The 13,052-nt window shown below is 35.2% G+C and overlaps 1 protein-coding gene across 1 annotated transcript in view; it reads left to right on the plus strand.

The window, feature by feature from the left end:
* The window catches only part of LOC121416262 (semaphorin-1A-like), a 43,967-nt gene that overhangs the window by 19,021 nt on the left and 11,894 nt on the right, over nucleotides 1–13,052 (plus strand). The window contains exons 9-10 of the mRNA XM_041609778.1: nucleotides 10,272–10,368; nucleotides 10,914–10,977. Of these exons, the coding sequence (XP_041465712.1) occupies nucleotides 10,272–10,368; nucleotides 10,914–10,977 (161 nt within the window). The remainder of the gene's footprint in view (nucleotides 1–10,271; nucleotides 10,369–10,913; nucleotides 10,978–13,052) is intronic.

Here is a 13,052-nt window from a genome sequence, read left to right on the forward strand (position 1 = left end):
CTTCTAATGCCAAAATGGAGAGTTAATTTGACCTCGTTTTTTTTAAGTCTAGAGAAAGTGTGAAGTGTTATACTTTTGAAGTGCTCTCTGAGAAATATACAAACATATGGAAAGTGAGATTAATTGATTCTTTTGAGAAATTAAGAATAAATTCATTAAAATGGATTACACTCATTTGCGTTATTGTGGTTGCAAAGTTGCACGTATCGAATATCAAACAAGGAAATAACTGAATGTGTAGTGATTTTAATGTGGTATTTTATCGTGTTGACAGGAAAGGGTAAACTGTTGATTGATAAGTTGATGAAAATTAGTGCCAGATTCAAAGAAATACACAAAATATCTTGTATATTGTAAAAAAAGGTAATTCTGGGGGGGGGGGGTATTATGCTATGGGTAAATTCTTCCAATGCCTTGCAAGTGACTGGAATATGAAGTTTGAATTGAAATAACTCAACCTTATCACCCATGCACCATCTATCCAATGTTTGAATGCTTTGTACACATCAACATCCAGTAGTACGTAATGTTTGACCTGACTTTTTGACAAAATACGATAGACTGAATGTATAAGAAATGATAACTGCTTCTTGTGGTAATGATAATGGATTCAAAGAGAAACCAACTGTCAACCACTGAGTCTCTGAGGTATTTGTTCAATGTCACCGTGACTGTGCCATGGACCAGTGATGACCTAGTGGTAGAGTCACTGACCGGCAATCAGTAGATGAGAGGTTCAAATCACGCTGGGTCTTAGATTTTTTTTTTACTATCTTTCAGATTGAGTATACAATCTTATTTACCGAGTGCATGCCCCAAATTGGAATTTCAATGCCATTCAAGTTATTCTTATAATTGCAGTTGAAATGGGTCCCACTATCAGATTTTCAGCTTACAATTTACATCTTAACCCTATCTAGGCCGAGGTATTTTGGCCGGGCCCCCTTTGAGATCTCGGCTTTTGTTTTTCTTTGTTCTTTAATGAACTTTGTTGAGGGCTCTTTTGAAATCATATTAAAAAAGGCAGCATAAAAAAATCATTAAGACCAGCATAACTAAAAAATAATTGTACATTCAGGATTTTTGGTCGAGAACACATGTTATTGCATTGACTTTGTACATGAAATCACGTTTTTGAGCAATTATTGGTCTGACCTGCACTTACAAAATGTTCAGCAATTTCAGAACTGCGTACCCGGGCGTGGAAAATTTGATCTCAAAAGATGCGCAAGACTTGAAAGTAAAAAGTCAGTGAGCAGCGCGGTCAAATAATTTTGCGCGACAAATCTGTTGTGCGAATTGTTGTCCTAGATAGGGTTAAATTAAGATTTTTTCATCTTGCTCCATTTTTTTATCAAGTAAACATTGATAATGATATGGTTTAGTTACTAGTACTTTAAACCAGGCAGCTTTCATTGAAAACTTTATTATTATTATCTGCTTGATCTTTTATTTTTGTACATTCAATTGCAAAATTAACATTGATAATAAGGATATTAATACAATGGGACCTAGGATATAAATTAGAAGGTTCAGGCCTATTGACTGCGTTTATAGCATAATCAATTTTTTTTTTCAAGCTGTCATTTTAATTTTTTTCTTCCTAGAGTTTTTTTATTATTATTGTACAGGAAAGGGTGTTTCTTTTGATTTTTGTCTCACCTGCGAAGCAAAGTGAGACTATAGGCGTCGCTTTTCCGACGGCGACGGCGTCAACATCAAATCTTAACCTGATGTTAAGTTTTTGAAATGACGTCATAACTTAGAAAGTATATGGACCTAGTTAATAAAACTTGGCCATAAGGTTAATCAAGTATCACTGAACATCCTGCATGAGTTTCACGTCACATGACCAAGGTCAAAGGTCATTTAGGGTCAATGAACTTTGGCCGAATTGGGGATATCTGTTGAATTCCCATCATAACTTTAAAAGTTTATGGATCTGATTCATGAAACTTGGACATAATAGTAATCAAGCATCACTGAAAATTTTGTGCAAGTTTCAGGTCTCATGATTAAGGTCAAAGGTCATTTAGGGTCAATGAACTTTGGCCGAATCGGGGGTATCTGTTGAATTACCATCATAACTTTGAAAGTTTATAAGGTTAATCATAAGGTTAATCAAATATTACTGAACATCCTATTAGAGTTTCATGTCACATGACCAAGGTCAAAGGTCATTTAGGGTCAATGAACTTAGACAATGTTGGAGGAATCAACATCGAAATCTTAACCTGAGGTTAAGTTTTTGAAATGTCATCATAACTTAGAAAATATATAGTGTGGTACGGTATGTCACTGACACAGCTCCCGTAGGACTAGCGTGCCAAAATTGATTTTTTGGTTGTTTTGGCTTCAATAGGGTCCCCTTAGGCCAAAAACGATGGGGTTCAAATTTTCAGACCCCTCCTTCCCTTTGTGGGGGGTCATTTTTGGCGCCATATTGGCCATGTACAAAGCCCAATAGGATAATCCATTGTTTTCAACCTTATTTCTCACTTTTCTTCACCAATTATATTTTTAAGTTGTCTGAGGTGTATGAGAATGAATATTTGATGATGTTGTGATGTCAATGTTTTTTAAATTTTACCATATGGGGGCGGACTTTACGAAAAATGCCCCAAAATTGTAAAATATTGCCCCCAAAATATTATTTTTCCCTTTTTTGGCACTAAAATTAGGAAAAAAGGATTACAAAATGAAATGAATATGTCTTTTTATACAATCCAACAACAGAGGAATATATCACCTGTAATATATATCATCATTTTTGGTCAATTGATGTAAAAATCATCCCCATTTCAGGATTTTATGCAGTGAAAACCTTACTACAACACTAGAGGGCGCCATAACTTATGATAAGCACTTCCCTAAAAAATCAAATTCTAGGCACTGTAATTTTATCAATAAATTTGAAAGCTGACACATTTCAAGAGCAATTATTTCCAATGCCGATTCATAGTATGGGCATCTAATTTGTTTGATTCTACGGGGGGGGGTAGGGAAAAAGTTGCAAGGACCCAGAAATCCAAGATGGCTTCCAAAAATGGAGTTTAAAATGGCTGTTGATACTTTAAATGGACATAGCACATTTTATATACCTGAGATAGATGGAATTGGTGTCTAGACCATGGTTTCAACGATCAAAATTGGGACAAGAATACCGTTTCCTTTTTTTATTTATTTAACTTTTGGAGGCCATCTTGGACTCAACATACCGGGACAGTCGGTGGTCCGGTATGTTAAAAAATCCAAGATGTCTTCCAAAAATGGGGTTTGAAATTGCTGTTGCTGCTTGAAAAACCAATACAGTTTGTTCAATATCCGGGAATATGAATGTGTGTGACTACCATGGAAAAGTGAGTCTAATAATACATTAGACATGTTAGAATAAGTTACAAGGAGAGTCGTTGGTCGAGTATGTTAAACAATAAAATAGCCACTGTTATGATTTTTAATGTCTGAAAATTAGTTACAACCGTTCGGGTGTTATGGCCTAGTGGATTGGTCTTTTGACTTTGAAAGGGTCGTGGGTTCGAATCCCAGCCATGGCATAGTTTCATTCTGCAAGAAATTCATCAACATTGTGCTGCACTCAACCCAGGTGAGGTAAATGGGTACCCGGTAGGAAGAAATTCCCTGAATGCGCGAAGAAATTCCTTGAATGCTAGAGCGCTTAGGCAGCCCATCTAAGGCAGGGGTAATAATAATGGCAAGGCCCGCTGGGAGAACAGTTTTTAGTACTGAAGTGGCTTCCCTAGGTAAATATACCTATATTATTAATATTATCATAACAAGGACAGTCATTGGTATATGTCGTTAAATCCAAGATGGCGTGAAGAAATCTGAGTCTAAAGTGAATGATGTTACTTAAAAATGGACATAGTTCATTTAAAATTCACCAAGGACATATGATTTTGGTGTCCACTCAATGGTATCATGATTATAGTGATACTTTCGACTAGTTACAAAGATATGCACTTGTCCTTTTTGCCTAAAAATCCATGAAACTTTTCAAAATGGCATCTAAAATGATTCCTAAAACTCATTAATAATGGTCAGAGTTCATACAATATCAATATGTGAGGAATAATTTGGATGTCTACGTGGTGGTATAAAGGGTCAGATAATTTATTCGACAAATAACAAGGAAATTTAGTTTTCCATTTTGTCTAAAATCCATGGTAGATTTAAAAAAAAATCATCAAATAGGTGCTATTACAAACTCATGAATCAATGTGATAACTTATCCCATACATTTAACATGTTTAAGTGTATATTTTCACAGGTTTGTATTGTTTGAATAATTTCTCCACTTTTAAGTAACAATAGTCATTTTGGAACCCATTTTTTAAAGCCAACTTGGATTTTAAGGCAAAATGGATAACTGCACAGTCATTGTAGCCAGTCCTTAATAAATATTTTTAATTTCAACTCTTGAAATACTAGTGTAGACACCAAAATAATATCCCCAGGTGTATGTTTAATGTTCTATATCCACTTTTAAGTACATGTAATAGCAGTCATTTAAGCAATCTTGGATTTTTGATAAACTTGACATCCGACTGTTCTTTCATCTTGAAACAATACTTGATCCTTTAAACTATAGACACCAAAATCAAATCCAAAATGTGCATTTCTAATGAACTATGTCTACTTTTAAGAACCACAGTCAATTTAGACCCTGCATTTTGGAGGCCATATCGCATTTCTTGACATACCAGACCACTGACAGCCCTTATTTACTTATCCAAATGTCTTATTTGACCCTTGAAACCATTGGTTTAGATACCAAACTGGGGGCCGTTTCATAAAGCTGTTCGTAAGTTAAGAGTGACTTTAAGAACGACTGGTTATCCTTTCTTACGCGGTAAACCATCGCCTATATGGTGTATACCATTTACCAAAAGAAAGGATCACCAGTCGTTCTTAAAGTCGTTCTAATCTTACGAACAGCTTTATGAAACACCCACCTGATATCTCCCAGGCCGATATGAAATGAACTATGTCCGCTTTAAGTATCAGCAGCCATTTTAAGATCATTTTTTGGAATTCATCTTTGATTTTTGGACATACCAGACCACTGACTGTCCTTGTAACTTATCCTTATATATTACTTGACCCAAACCAATGGTTTAAAATTAAACATCGAAATCACATTTCCATGGACGATATGAAATCAGCTATGTCTGCTTTAAGTTTAGCAGCCATTTCAGAATAATTTTTTCGAAGCCATCATGGATTTTTGGACCCACCAGACCACTCACTGTCCTTGTAACTTTTTCCAATTTACTACTTCACCCTTAAAATCATTGAATCAAAACCAAATTGCGGATTTTTAGCACACGGTAGCCTTTTTTTATGCCATCTTATATTTTCCAGCTAGGTATCCTGGGGTCATAATTCACTCTATCCTGTGTCAACAAATTATTTTAACTCCTAGACCATGGAGTATGAAACTAATTAGGATTCTAGGGTGGATAATGAGTGAGTCGTATTCATTAATTTTAAGTGAATGGTGGCCATCTTGGATACTATCTTGAAAATAACCACTTTCCCTGATGCAGATTTTGGTAGATTTTTAGTACATTATTCCTGAGATCAATTAATACTAAAAACTGTTGAAAAACAATGTAAGTTCGGAAGTTCTCTAAACACCACATGTTATTTCAATAATGATTATTTGCATGTGTGCGTGTGTGGGGGGGCTAAAAATATATTTTATGTGTTTCTTTCTGTCTATCAGTAATTGGAAATTAGCCGAGAAGTATATAATTGACAATTCGAATTGAAGTCCTTTAATCGTAAATTGTACTCTAGAACGAGTGGCCGAATGGTGAAAGTTTTATGCCAGTCAGTGGGGGGGGGGAGTAGGGGATATGGTTGGTAGGATGCTCGTCTAACTTGAAGCCTTCAGATAGGCATTCTAACTGTCTAGGGATGATAAAATACCATAAAACAATTCATTTTTTAACCGGGCGCAAAATTACTAATACTCCTGATTTTAGTGGGTCTTGATATAGGTGACCCCCTCAGGCAGTGGGTGAGGGTGGGGAAAATTAGAACCCTATCATTTCCTGATAGATTGGACCCAAGTGAATAATAAAAAAAAACAATTTCGGCACAGAAATCCTGCAGGAGCTGTGTCATGATATACCGTACCACACTAATATCATCATGATAAGTTATGGCGCCCTCTAGTGTTGTAGTTAGGTTTTCACTGCATAAAATCCTGAAATGGGGGTGACTTTTACATTAATTTACCAAGAATAATCATATAAATTACATGTGATGTATTCCTCTGTTATTGGACTGTACAACAAGACATATAAACTTTATTTTGTAATCTTTTTGTCCTAATTCTAGTGCCAAAAAGGGGGAAATTATATTTTTGGGGTAATATTTTACAATTTTGGGGCATTTTTCGCAAAATCCGCCCCCCGTATGGTAAAAGTGAAAATATATTGACATCACAACATCATCAAATATTAATTCTTGTACACCTCAGACAACTTAGAAATAAAATTGGCGAGGAAAAGTGAGAAATAAGGTTGAAAACAATGGATTATCCTATTGGGCTTTGTACAGGCCAATATGGCGCCAAAAAGGACCCCCCACAAAGGGAAGGAGGGGTCTGAAAATTTGAACCCCATCGTTTTTGGTCTAAGGGGACCCTATTGAAGCCAAAACAACCAAAAAATCAATTTTGGCACGCTAGTCCTACGGGATGACACACCATACCCCACTTTATATGGACCTAGTTCATGAAACTTGGACATAAGGTTAATCAAGTATCACTGAACATCCTGCATGAGTTTCACGTCACATGACCAAGGTCAAAGGTCATTTAGGGTCAATGAACTTTGGCCGAATTGGGGATATCTGTTGAATTCCCATCATAACTTTAAAAGTTTATGGATCTGATTCATGAAACTTGGACATAATAGTAATCAAGCATCACTGAAAATTTTGTGCAAGTTTCAGGTCTCATGATTAAGGTCAAAGGTCATTTAGGGTCAATGAACTTTGGCCGAATCAGGGGTATCTGTTGAATTACCATCATAACTTTGAAAGTTTATTGGTCTAGTTCATTAAACTTGGACATTAGAGTAATCAAGTATCACTGAACATACTGTGCGCGTTTCAGGTCACATGACCAAGGTCAAAGGTCAATGAACTTTGGCCGAATTGGGTGTATCTGTTGAATTACCATCATAACTTTGAAAGTTTATGGATCTGATTCATGAAACTTGTACATAAGAGTAATCAAGTATCACTGAACATCCTGTTCGAGTTTCAGGTCACATGATCAAGGTCAAAGGTCATGTAAGGTCAATGAACTTTGGCCATGTTGGGGTTTTTTGTTGAATAACCATCATATCTCTGTAAGTTTATTGGTCTAGTTCATAAAAAAGGGAAATAAGAGTAACCCACTGAACATCTTGTGCGAGTTAGAGTAGTATTCAAAGTGAGCACTGCTGCTATATTGAACCGCGTGATGCAGGTGAGACGGCCAGAGGCATTCCACTTGTTGTTTGTTAATTCCATGTGAAATCTGCTTCATTGCTGTGTGGATTTTATATGAAAGCTGTGATTTTAGTAATTTGATGCCTAGTATTCTTTGTTTCCGTTTCTGTTTCTTAATGCCATAAATCTTAATTAAGTGAAGTGCCTTGATTTGATCTAGTCTGCTGTGCGAACCCTTCACTCGAGATAAAGCGTCTGAATGCGCAGCTTACCTATAATGACTTGTGTACTGAAGGCTCTCTTGCTATTATATGTACTAGTCTTGTATGAAGGCCTGCAAGTTTCAATCTGGGTCTCTTCCTGCCATTCATATAATACAGGTACCCCTTTAGAAAACCATCTACAACTACGACTGGACAGAACATGACATCGTAGACCTGTTTTGTTACAGTGTAATGACTGCAATGATATATTCATATACTATCAATAAAATCATTTAAAGGGGAAGTTCACCCTGAAAAAAACTTTGTTGTAAAAATAGCAGAAAAATTAGTAAAAAATATTGGTGAAGGTTTGAGGAAAATCCTTTAAAAAGTTAGAAAGTTATTAGAGTTCAGAGTTTTGGATTTGTGACGTCATAAACGAGCAGTTGCCCCATGTATTTATATAAAATGCATGAATTTCAAATTTTGTATGGTTCCTGATGAATTAATTTTGTTTTCTATTCATGATCGGGTGTGAAATGATTTGTCTATTAATATATAAAAGGTACAATGAAAACCATGTTTAATTTTCTGAGAAAATGAAATTTCTTTGATTTTTTACCATTCGCTATGTATGAATGCTGCTCGCATATGACGTCACAAATCAAATAATTGAAATTCTAATAACTTTTTAATTATTTGATGAATTTTTCTCAAACCTTCGGCAATATTTTTTATTAGTTTTTCTGCTATTTTTACAATAAACTTTTTGTCAGGGTGAACTTCCCCTTTAAAGAAAGTTACAATATTTGATATGATCGCAGTTTTATAGCCGATTTTTTTTTCATAATGCATGTTTTTTTTAGCATTGTGTACATGTCACATGCAGTCAAATGCAGTCAACGTGTTAGGTCAGGGGAGCGTTTCATCAATATTTTCATCCAACAAGTTGTCAGATCTGACATCTTTCCATGATTTTGATTGGCTGAGAGACACTGTTCCTATGGTAACTGTAGGTGAAATGGGACTTGTCGGATAAAACGTCCGACAAGTCCTTTCATGAAACGCCCCCCAGGTTATTATCTTGCTGACAAGCATTGTCATCTTCACTCTAGTGTGTTATCACATGTTTGCCGTTTCTAGTAATAGTACATGAATATACATGTACCAACATATGCTTTGATGGTTTCCACGAAGTCAATACTGTTTATAAACATATTGATGCTTTTGGTAATAGGAGTGTTGCACTGCTACTTTCATACCTGTAACTAAACAAACAGTCTGACATATTTATTGTACTTATGGAGTAAAAGTTTATCTTGCAACCAGCAGGAATTAAGATGGTAAAACCTTGATTTTATGATTTTTCTTCCCTTCTAGTGACTCTGGTTGCTCTGTTTACTCTTTGAAAATATTTTGAATGCAATTTTTTCTTCAGACGTCTCAACTTTTCTGAATTTGGAGGAAAAAAACTGAATTTTTGACATTTCCAACATCTAGTCTCAATATGCAATCCTGTGGAAAATACTGCTTTTTGCTATTTTTTTAAAGCAAAGTCTTCCTTATTTTTCAGTTGCATGGGTTGGGGGTTTGTTAAGGAGAATTTTTTTGCTCCCAATATGCTCTGTTTTATGTGTTGCCTTTAAAATTCCTGGCCTGTTTGATTTACCTCACCAAAGTTGCGTTGAATCGATGGGTTTTCACCAAAGGAAATTAATGTTAGAAGAAAGATTTGAACCTACAATCTTCAGAGACAGACTAAAAGGCAGTGGTCAGAACCACAACACCATTATTCTACTATTGATAAAAACAGTACTATCAACCTTAGACTGTGATCCTTAAGAGTATATTACTTTTTACTTCACTTTAAAATGAAAATATCAGCTCCTAAACGTGATGAAACATTATTATGCCAACACACGTGCCCATATTGTGAATCCCACTCATGTTTCACTAGTGTTTTTATTTTCAAGTACCCGCAAGAAATAAATGCCAGGCAAATAAACTTTTATGCTTTATGTCTGAACCATGTTTTTCTACTTGGGCATGTGAATATATGGATGTTCAAATTCTATAGTTGAAAGATAACAACTTTGAATAGTCTTGATATTAAATGTTAGTTTACCATATTCAGCAATACATAATGTAGTACTTATTTTCAGGTATATGAACAGATAATTGTCTAAAGTATTTATCTTGGTAAAACAAGGAATGAATTATGGAGTTTATATTGCATGACATATGTGTGTGGGGCAGCTGCTGGCATATGACAACACAAATTCAATTTGAAAATTCTTACCTTCACCAATATTTTTCACTATATTTTCTATAAATTACCAAACAATATGCTGCCAGGGTGAACTCCCCTAAACAGAATTTTAGATGCTACAATGCCCTTTGGGAACCTACATGTATGAAATCAGTGATCTTTTGTTCTACAGAATTATATATTTGTATGGTGTGGAAAGAATTATTCTGTTGGCTCAATAGGGTCATTATATACCGAATGTGATCCAACAGATTTCTTAATATTTTACCAATCAATGTAATTTTGATAATCGTGATCTCATTTCTCTCTGTACCTGATATATTTGCATTTAGGGAGATAATGGAATCGACAACTTTTGGTCCAGTTTTCAGAAAGCAAGATTAAGCTGTTCGATTCCAGGGGAATTTCCTTTATATTTCAATGATTTACGTAAGTATCACCTTGTCTCCATCTTACCATTAAATTATTTTTTGTGAGTTGAAGAAAAATCAACCTATGCATGTAAATACAAGTATTGGCTGTGCCACAACATTTGTTCCTGTGACAATTGCTCTAGGCTTTATTACGTCTAAGATGTAGGGTTGGGGTTGCAATAGGGTTTTATGTTAGGTTTAGGGTAGTAATAAATCCAGGGTTGAAGTAGTCTTTGATTAGTGTGTGGAATATATAGCAGAGCGATTGTCGCCGGAGCAAATGTTATGGGAGCATATTTGCAATGTATCATGAACATACACACTATGTACTACATGATTGTATGAAGCATGTGAAGACTAGCTAAGGCAGAACAAAATGACAAGGATAGCAATCTATCAAGGATTTGATGATTTTTTTTACTTGTACATTTACATTATTTTTTACCACTGGAATTCAGGATAGGCATGCATGTAATATCCCCCCCATTCTTACTTTCTCTTTTCTCTTTTCTTTTTATTTTTTAAAATCATATTGTTCATTCTCATCATTTCACTCTGCAGAGGATATCTTTGTTGAAGAAAGGGGATCAGATCACTACATTCATGCAGCATTTGCTGGTGTGCCGTAAGTTTATTAATATTACTATAAGGATTATTATGATGATGGTGATGATGATGATGATGATGATGATGATGTTGATGATGATGATGATGTTGGTGATGGTGGTGATGATGATGGTGGTGATGATGATGATGATGACGATGATAGTGTTGATGGTGATGATGATCTTTAGATAGTTCAGGAGCTGCTGAACACTTCAATATTTTTATCTATTATCTTAATAATGATTACAGTATAAGCATGTCAATGATATTGATGCTAACGATGTCAGGAGACAGAATTTACACTGCATGGTCCCCTTACTGTACAAAATTTAATCTTCCTTCTTTAATGCATTGGTTACAGTCAAAGAACAGATGAGAAAAAATATTGTTGATTTGTCGTTCCAGTATGCGGTATCTTGACTGTGTTTCATCAAAATCAAGAGCTGAAATATAATCAATGTTGCAGTGGACTTACATACCAAATTTACTATCTCGTGCTCATAGACTCTACATGTATTTATATGCAATTAGACTTGATATCATAAAACTCAAGTACACATGTGTTTACATGTAGGATATTTTTCATATTCCATAAAAAAATATCATGACTTTCATTTAACTCCTTTTTTTATCTCATAAAACTTGAGTTCACATATGTTTGTAAACATATAGGGTGTTTTTCATATTCCATACAAAAATATCATGACCTTCATTTAACACCATTTTCGTAGGAATCCTACCAGGTTTTTTGCAATGACTCTGCCTTGATAGAGGGACAGACCTTGTAAATAAAACTTTTCATAAGACAATGGAATATGAGGTGTAGAAAATTTTTAATAAAGACTCCGGACATTTGTTATTTCACCTGGAAAACCCTATAGACCAAACATATTTTTCATAGATTTCAAGTGCAACTTCTACCCCCATATTAAAGTCATTCGTAAAAGATCCTGTTACATCATGTATCATGATGTGCCTTTGTACATTGCAATTAAATCATTGCAACATATTACATTACATTAAAGGTATTGTTTAACATTGTGAGCAGCCGATTTAAAAAATACTCAAACCAAGATGAAACATGTGTACAAGAGCATGTATTAGAACTAATAAACCCTGAAAACAACCATTATTGAGAATGAAAAGCTAAAACTACAAGGCAAACCCCAATTTTGTAAATAGGCGTCTTATAGACACCTAAATAGTACACACAAGTTTATGGGATGAAATTAAGATGGTGTTTCCGGTCACTTGATACATGTATTTCAATTTTTGAAGCACTAAATAATTATTTTCGAATGCAATTTTTTCTGGGTTTCGTTTTTGTAACATATCCTAGACACAGGTGACAAGTGTGACCTAGCTCATATTTGTTAAAAGTCAAACCAATGTTAACCAATCACTTTAACAATAATTTGTTGTCAGCAGTTAATTAATGTTACCATTGCAATCTCTTCACGCCTGAAGTGACATAATTGGGTGATTTTTTTAGATATCCAAACACTGCATGAAATGTTGCTGAATTGAATTAAGCCATAGGAGGCGCGATAGCTCAGTCGGTAGAGCGGGGGATTCGTATTCCGGTGACCCGGGTTCGATTCCCACTTGGTGCGCTACTGCCCTTTGGTAAGGCATTAATCCTCAGTACCAGGTCCTTTGGAGGGGACCTTAAGCCGTCGGTCCTCTGGTTGCTTGCTTACAAGCATTCATGCTTTCTTAGCAATCAGGTAAAAAAATCACCACCACCATAGGTGAACTACACTTTAGAAGGTCGGATTATGTCTTACCTTTATCAAAATGATACTGAGATACTTTAAAGTGCGTGTCTGACATGCCTTGCCATCATATTATAAGAATCTATTACTACCAGCAAGATTAATATGTTTACCCTCGCCTCAACTTGTAATCAGATCTGTTCTCTTTGTTGTCCGGTTTCATACATTTTATACAAACAGTTAGAGGTCCCAGGGATCTTTTACATGGTCATAAAGATTTACACTTCTTTGAATTATAGCAGTGATAGTAGGTGAATCCAAGGTTAGGGGTTCAAAATAATATCTCCTTCATGCAAGGGGCATATTGAGTGCTATGCAT

This window comes from Lytechinus variegatus, chromosome 5 (assembly GCF_018143015.1).
Source record: "Lytechinus variegatus isolate NC3 chromosome 5, Lvar_3.0, whole genome shotgun sequence".
Lineage (NCBI taxonomy): Eukaryota > Metazoa > Echinodermata > Echinoidea > Temnopleuroida > Toxopneustidae > Lytechinus > Lytechinus variegatus.